The 7,671-nt window shown below is 58.6% G+C and overlaps 1 protein-coding gene across 2 annotated transcripts; it reads left to right on the top strand.

Moving 5' to 3' along the window:
* The first annotated feature begins 27 nt into the window (after positions 1–27).
* On the top strand, positions 28–5,539 carry SPIB (Spi-B transcription factor). Of its 2 annotated transcripts, XM_088830472.1 has the most exons (6): positions 28–66; positions 1,065–1,092; positions 2,584–2,656; positions 2,944–3,155; positions 3,518–3,668; positions 4,923–5,539. In XM_088830472.1, exons 1-6 carry the CDS (start codon positions 44–46, stop codon positions 5,219–5,221), a joined length of 786 nt encoding a protein of 261 aa, XP_088686598.1. In that variant the 5' UTR covers positions 28–43; the 3' UTR covers positions 5,222–5,539. The 2 variants fall into 2 exon arrangements, with proteins under 2 accessions (XP_088686598.1, XP_055267465.2); XM_055411490.2 differs by lacking the exon at positions 28–66 and having other exon boundaries at positions 685–1,092.
* The last annotated feature ends 2,132 nt before the right edge of the window (positions 5,540–7,671 follow it).

Genomic DNA, 7,671 nt, shown 5'->3' with positions numbered 1-7,671 from the left:
GTATAAATAGGGGTGGTGGCTGCAGGCGGCAGCAAGCACCACCATGCTCACCCTAGAGGCTGCACAGTAAGTGGGGGCCCTCCGAAACCGGGACGCAGGACCCCCGCCCTGCCCCTCAACTTTGACCGCTCTGCCACCAGGCCTCCCTTGTGGGACTGTGGTCTCTGCCCCTTCCAGGGGGCAGGTGGGTGGGAGGTGCTGGGGTCCACTCCCCCTCCTGGGTCTCTGCCTCTGCCACTTCAGTTCCCTCCTGCATCCCACGCGTGTCTCCCCAGGACCCCTGGGGAGAGAAAAGAGAAGGGACCCCTTTTCCTTGGGGCGCTTGCTTCTCCACCCCCGTGTCCTGCCAAGTGGCCCTTGGCCTCTGTCCCTGTCCGCCTCCAGGTCTCAGTGCACCCCGACTCCTGTGTCTGCAGCCTGTGCTGCGGGCCACATCTTTCCTGTCGGTGGGTCTCCTGCTTGCTGCCTCTTGCTGCCTCGCTGTGTCTTCAGTTTTTCTGTCTCACCTCTCCGTCTGTCTGCCCGTCTATTCCCCGCCCATTTCTGGGGCTTAATAAATACCTCCTGCAGCCCAGGCCTGAACGTCTCTCCACACCTTTCTCCCTTCCCTCCTCTCCTCCCTTCGCCTCGGCAGAGCCTCTTCTGTGTTTTCCCATCTCCATCCACAGGCCTCCCGTTGTCTCTCGCCTCTGGTCCAAGATGGACCCATTGAACGGACTTGCTCACCGAGGCCCCCTCCCCACCCCCGCCCGCCCTCGGGCACCCACATCTTCCCTCCGGGGACTTTCTCTCCTTCACTTTCCCTGCCCCCGCCCGGCCTCCGTCTATGCAAATCCCAGGGGAGGGGGGAACATTTGCCTGGCCTCCGCCCCCCACTTCCTGTCCCGGTGGGAGAGTGGGGGTGACTGTGGTGGGGCTGGTCCCACAGCGAGACACGCAGCCGCGGACCGGCTGCGGTGGTCACAGCTGCAGCAGCCGCCTGCCCCCCATCCATCCCCCAATCACTTCAAGAGCCAGGAGGCTGAAGACGCCCCTGACATGCCCTTGTGTCTCTCCCCCTCCAGGCTCGACGGGCCACACTTCAGCTGTCTGGTGAGTCGGGGTCCTGGGGGTCAGCTAGGGCTGGGGTGTGGGGAGACCCACGTGGCCCATCGTGACCTCCCTGCCTCAGTTTCCCCCTCTGCTTCTTCCTGTCCCCTTGTTTTCATTGCTATCCCCAAGCTCCCTTTTCCCCACCCGCTGCCATCACAGATGATTTTTCTAACATCTCTCTCCTTCTCTCAGACCCTGGCCCACCTCCTCCAGTGGGGAGCAGTAGGTCTCTGCGTCTCTTCCTCCATGCATCCCACGTTCAGTAAATCTAGTTCTTCCTTCTTCCCTTCTCTGCTTGACTTTATGTATTTTCAGATATTGAGTCGAAACTATCTCAGACACACAGAATACTACACCCCACCCCCATAAACCCACAACCTAGTCCAAGAAATAAAACCCCACACATATGCTTGAAAGAAAGCCCTGTGGGTGCTCCTTCCCCAAAGCATCCCATCCTCCTCCAGCTTGAAGAGTTTTGCTTTTTTTTTTAATTGAGGTTTGTCTTACAAGTCAGAAAAGTGACAAGTCTTGTGGACAGCTCAGTGAGGCTCTCACTTGCGTGCACACTTGTGTAACCACGAACCGTATGAAGATATAGAACACTGCCATTACTCTAGAAGATTCTGTCATGTCCCTGCCCCATCAATAGCTCCCCCCCCCGATACTTTCCACCACAGGTTAGTTTTGTTTGGTTCTGAGCTTTCTGCCCAGTGGCCCCCTTTGGGTCTGGCTTCCCTCATGTGACCTCAAGTGTGTGTCAGACACTGGTCCTTTTTCTCTGTTGTATAGTACTCTGTCTCAGGACGACACCACAGTTCTCGTGTGTTCTCCTGTCCCTGCGCACTCAGGCTGTTTCCCGTTTGGGGCTGTTACTAAAGCTGCCCTGAATGTTCTTGAACAAGGCTCTTTTGTGGACTTACGTTTCCAGATCTGGTGGGTAAATACCTAGCCCTAAGACCAGGATGACATATCTCTAGTTTTAGATTTTTCACTGCTAAAGCAACAAGCAGCTCTTGGGGCGAATTGAAGTGATGTGGATAACAGAAGAGTCGAGAGCTTCTTTCCCTCTGTTAAAAACGCTTCCGTGCCTCTTCCCCTTCACCCCCTGTGCCCCCGGCCCGGAGGGAGGCCAGGCTGGGGGAATTCGCCACCCTCCTCAGCTGCTGTGGCTGTGTACTGGCAAGGTGCTGGGGTTCCCGGAAGCCCACACTCTTAGTGGGAGCTGGTTGCTGTCTGGCAGAGCCCCTGGTCTCTGTGTTTGTGTGGCTCTGCCTGTCTCTCTCGTTCTGTGTGTGTGTGTGTGTCTGGGTCTTTGTGTGTTTCTGCTGTGCTGTGTCTACCTCCCATCTCGGTGCCCCTGTCTCTGGTGCCCAGTCCTTGGGTCTCTCTTTCTCTCCCTCTCCCAGCCAGTCAGAGTCTCCTGCCTGGTCCGGGGTGGGTGGGGTCTCCTTGCAGCCTGGGTGACCCCTTTTCCTCCCCCACCCCTATCAGTACCCGGATGGGGTCTTCTACGATCTGGACAGCTGCAAGCACGCCAGCTATCCCGACTCAGAGGGGGCGCCTGGTGAGTGACCTTGGCCCAGCCTCCCTTGCCCCCTGCCCCCTTGGGCCTGTTTCACAGATGGGGGAGCTGAGGCCCAGGGGAGCTGTCAGCTGGCCCAGCAGGACAAGGTTAGCCCCGGGCCTCCAGACCTCCTCCCCTTTCCTCTCCCACACACCCGCTCGCCCATGCAAATCCTGGGGTCACAGATTTGCACAGCCCACAATAGCCCCTCTGTGCTGGCCGGGGCTTTGAGGGGGAGGGGCCCAAGGCCAGACCTCTCGGCTTCTAATCCTGCGCCCTTCCCCCAGACCTGTGGAGCTACGGCCTCAGTCCCGCCATCCCAACCGCCTCCTATGAACCCTTTGACCCAGCTGTGGCCACCTTCGGCCAACCACAGGGTGTCCAGCTCTGCTACGGCCCCTCAACCTACAGCCCCATGGGGAGCCTGGACCCGGCCCCCAGCCTGGAGACCCCGGGACCCGGCTTCCCGGCGTACCCCACGGAAGACTTCCCGAGCCAGGTGAGGGCCGGGGAGACCGCGGAAGTTCCCCATCCTTTGATTGAGGTGCCCAGCACCGTGTCAGAACCTGAGAGCACAGGGAACTTTTCACCCCTCTGACGACTCTGGGGTTAAAGGGTATTATTACTCCATCACACGAGCTGGCCACCAGAGGCGCAGATGTGCATCAAGGGGCGGGAGGCTCTCACAGAGGTGGCCCAGGTGGCCCTGGCCACACCATGAAGATCTGAAGCGAGCCCGCCTGCAGGCTGTGAGCGGAGCAGGGAGCCTATAGCCAGGGTCTGGAGAGAAGCGAAGGGACCGAATCAGAGGGAGGGAGAGAAGGGTGCCCCCTGGCCATGGGTAACCCTGACCTTCCACAGACCCTGGGCCCCCCGGCATACGCCCCCTACCCCAGCCCCGTGCTCTCAGAAGAGGAGGACCTCCTGTTGGACAGTCCCGCCCTGGAGGTCTCAGACAGCGAGTCAGATGAGGTTCTTGTGGCTGGCCCCGAAGGCAGGGGATCCGAGGCAGGTATGTGGGAGCCGGTGGGGTGTGAGGGACTCCAACTGGTGATGGGGGTAGTGGGGGGTTAAAGGAACCATGTCTGCCCAAGCACCTACTGTACATACTCCAGTGCTGAGGGCAGTCTCCAGATCTGCCATCTGCTGGCTGTGCTGCCTTGGGCAACTGCCTCTACCTCTCGTGCCTTGGTTGCTTGTCTGTACAATGGGATGAAAACTCTAACAGTGTCTATTCCTGGTGGCTGGGAGGGTTCGGGGGATCGTAAGTGTCCACAAGGTAGCAGTGCTTGGCACAGTCAGTACTCAATAAACCTTCACCATTATTATGGACACAAGAGCAACAGAAACCATCCCAATATCAACTCACACCTAGTCACCCTCTGCTTCTGCCCCTGTGCCTGACCTCCATTACTCCCAACCCCTGGAAGCTGGGATTATTAGTCACTTTCCCTATCTGGGCCTCAGTTTCCCATTTGTAAAATGGGCTTTGTTATCATCATCCCTGTCTTGTGGGGCTTTGATGAAGATTAAATGAGCTTGTAATTGTACTGTGCACAGCACAGCCCGTGGTACCAAGTGTTTCACAAGGACTGGTAAAAGTAAAACACACACACACACGAGCCTCATTTATATAACTGAGGAAACACCAGCTCAGAGAGGTCAGGTCACCACCCCAACACCACACAGCTGGAAAATGGCAGAGGCGGGCTTCTTGTATCTAATGCCTGCGATGAGCTGCCACAGCCCCCCAGCCCCCCACGGCCCATTCTGTGGGCCCCTTGCTGCTTCTAGAAGCCCAGGAGTTAAACTCCTTGGTCTCTCCCAGGATCCCAGTCCCTCGAGCTGACATGCTGGGAGGCCTGAGGCTGAAGAAATGGCCAGGCAGATTCAAACCAACTCCAGATCTCTTCACTAGTCAGCTGTTAGAAGCCTTTGAGGAGCACTGCCAACCCATTTGGCAGATTCATCCGTGCGCTCCACAGATACCTTCTGACCACCAAGCAGGCACAGGATAGGCACACAGCCTGAAAAATAAAGCAGGGATGGGAGACGGGGGTTCCGGGGTGACACCTTCAGGAAGGGGGAGCAACTTACCCAGATGGGAGGGGTGGCACAGAGGGAGCCAGGCACGGTTACCCAGCAGCCACCTCCCTCACCCCTCTTCTCTTGAAGGGGAGGCAGGGGCTTGGCGGTTCCGGACCGCGGGGGGCGCGGGGTGGGGCCCCGAAGGATGCTTCCGTTAACCGCCCCGCACCCGCCGCAGGGGCCCGCAAGAAGCTGCGCCTGTACCAGTTCCTGCTGGGGCTGCTGACGCGCGGAGACATGCGCGAGTGCGTGTGGTGGGTGGAGCCGGGCGCCGGGGTCTTCCAATTCTCCTCGAAGCACAAGGAGCTCCTGGCGCGCCGCTGGGGCCAGCAGAAGGGCAACCGCAAGCGCATGACCTACCAGAAGCTGGCGCGCGCCCTGCGCAACTACGCCAAGACCGGCGAGATCCGCAAGGTCAAGCGCAAACTCACCTACCAGTTTGACAGTGCGCTGCTGCCCGCCGCCTGCCGGGCCTGAGCCCGGGGCGGCCTCTCGGGGGCCCTCAGGGGCTCCACGCCTGTGTCACGTGGGCGTCCCTGCGCCCTGGGTCATGGGACCCACGGACCCCCCACACTGGTGCGGTGGGCGGGCTGCTGCCACAATCCCTAAGCCCAGCCCGGGGCCCCTCTGGGATACCCCCCCCCATCGTGTCTGGGGCCCCTTTGGGATTCCCTTGTCGTGTCCAGGGGCCCCAAGATCTTCATGTCTTGGGTCAGAAGACCCGGAGACGACTATACTATGTGTCTATGTAGAGGGGCGGGGCGGGGCAAAGTGCTTCCAGAATCCCAGGAACTTCTCTGGGATCCCCTTGTGATGCCTGCAATCCCTCAAATCTCATCTAGGGGAGGGGGAACCTAGAGATCATCACACCAGAAGGAGGGCTCTGCCTGCAACCCTAAGCCCTGTCCAGGGTCTCTTTGGGATCGCCTCTCCTGTCTGAGTCCCTCCTGTCAAATCTGAGATCTCCTAGTTATGTCTGGGTCCCTGGGGGGAGGGGTGGGGGGACCGTTTGCATGCGTGTCTCTATGCCCATCTGTGACTCTCTTGTTCTATCTGTGCCTCCAAATTCCTTTGTCGTCTTTGAGATCCCCTAATTCTCTGGAACCACCATGCTGTCACTTTTTAATGTCTGAAAATCTCCAATCACATGATGGGTGCCTCTGGGATCCTTTTGTCATGTCTGAAAATATCATTGTCAGGTTTGGGGGGGTGGACCTCAGTGAACCTTGTGTCTGGGCCATGTCGTCTGGGATGCCCTTGTTTGTCTGGAATCCTCCAGTCACCTCTGAGGCCCTCCTGGGATCCTCATCTGATACGCCCCTTTGGGGACCCCACCAACAGCTCCTGAGTTCTCATGGTGTCACTCCCTCTCCGGGAATACCCTCCTTAGGGCCATGCTGGCGATTATTCTGGCCACTCCTTGATTTCTGTGTGATCTTGGCAAACCCCCCACGTAGGTTCTAACCAGAGACTTTGTGCAGTCCATCAACAGGTGGACCAGCTCTTCTGTATGGAGAGGCTGGAACAGGGTGGCACCCACGTCTAATGGGGAATATGCTTTCCAATCTCAAGTCCCCATCGCCCCTGGCTGTCATACCCTGGTGGCTTGTTTTAGTCATTCATTGACCCCAACCATTTTTGTGTGAATCCAGCATTGAACTGAAGCCCGGATGAGCTCTGATTGGAACCCACTGGGGTGTCAGAGGCTGTGGGCTAAGAAGCCAGAGTCCCTAGTCCTTGAGCCTGAGCGACTGGGGGATCTAGAGTGACCAGAAAGACTTGCTGCTTCTGGGCCAGTTTGGCCCTTCTGTGGAAAGGGAGAGAAGGAGGAAGATCTCAGAAGTCCTTTGCAGCCCTGTCAAGCCTTTGACGAATCATCTGAAATCTGATGGCCAGAAGGAAGACAGGAAGGAGCATCAAGGACCCAGAGAAGGAAGAGGTCCTTGAAGGGAGCACATAGCGGCTGATAGCAGAGCCCGGGCTGGGAGCCCCCGCCTCCGGGGAGGGGTGCGGCTAGGTGGGAGGGGCGTTGCCAGGGACAAAGTGTCTTTTGGGGGCCTCCTCTTGCAAATGAGGTACCTTTTGCAAAACTATCATTACCCCAAGTGTGGTATAAAATAAAATATATCAATGTAGACAGATCTCTTGGGACCCTTTGTCAGGGACTGCGATGCTGTCCATCCACCCAGGCCTGCTGACCATCAGAGACACCGGGGCAGCTTCAGGGGAGATGAGAGGAGATGCAAGAAGCAATTAGAGCCAGACCAGACTAAGCCTTGAAGGCCGCGGCAAGGGCTTGAAATGCAGGCACTGGTGGTTCGATTCAATTTTTGTCTCCGACTTTTTGATGATCGGAATTCTTCCTCTCCCTGGTTCCCTTTCCGTCTGGGTTTCTGTCCCCACCCCCTTCTGAACTTCTGTCCTCTTCCTCTGGATCTCTGTCCGCGTCTCGCTGGATACAGCCTTGCCCTCCAGGCTCCGTGCGCTTCACCCACCGGCGGGGCCCGCAGGAGCCGCGTAGCAGTTTGCCTGGCAACCCGTGGCGTCACCAGGAAACTGCCTCTGGGTTGGCTAGAAGCTCCGAGAAGGCGGGGACGTTTCCGGCTCTTAGGGGGTTTTGGAAAAGGATGGGGGGCGGGAGGTGACGACGGGCAGGAAAATAGCCGGGACCGACTAGTCTTCCCTCACTCCAGGGTCTTTCCGCCGGCGTTACTTGCCCGCCCGTCCTCCGCCTGAAGCTGAAGCCCCCATACCCTTCCCTTCTCTCGCGCCCACCTCGCCTTCCTCCCCCCAGACACCTGGCGTCCCAAGACGCGCCCCTCCCGCTGTCCCCTCCTCGTCTCCTTCGCCTCCCCCTGCCAGGCGTCCAGCCACCACCACCCCCATGCAGAAAGCCGCAGGTCCCCCTGCCGGGAAGGGCGCCAACG

Source organism: Moschus berezovskii, chromosome 22 (genome assembly GCF_049115385.1).
Source record: "Moschus berezovskii isolate FMDL1 chromosome 22, NW_MosBer_1.0, whole genome shotgun sequence".
Classification (NCBI taxonomy): domain Eukaryota; kingdom Metazoa; phylum Chordata; class Mammalia; order Artiodactyla; family Moschidae; genus Moschus; species Moschus berezovskii.
This window is presented reverse-complemented; position numbering and strand designations above follow the sequence as displayed.

Coding starts and splice junctions, on each gene's coding strand:
- SPIB (XM_055411490.2), top strand. CDS start 700: ATGGACCCATTGAACGGACTTGCTCACCGAGGCCCCCTCCCCACCCCC. Junction 1,093..2,583: donor GGCCACACTTCAGCTGTCTG/GTGAGTCGGGGT, acceptor CACCCCTATCAG/TACCCGGATGGGGTCTTCTA. Junction 3,156..3,517: donor CGGAAGACTTCCCGAGCCAG/GTGAGGGCCGGG, acceptor GACCTTCCACAG/ACCCTGGGCCCCCCGGCATA.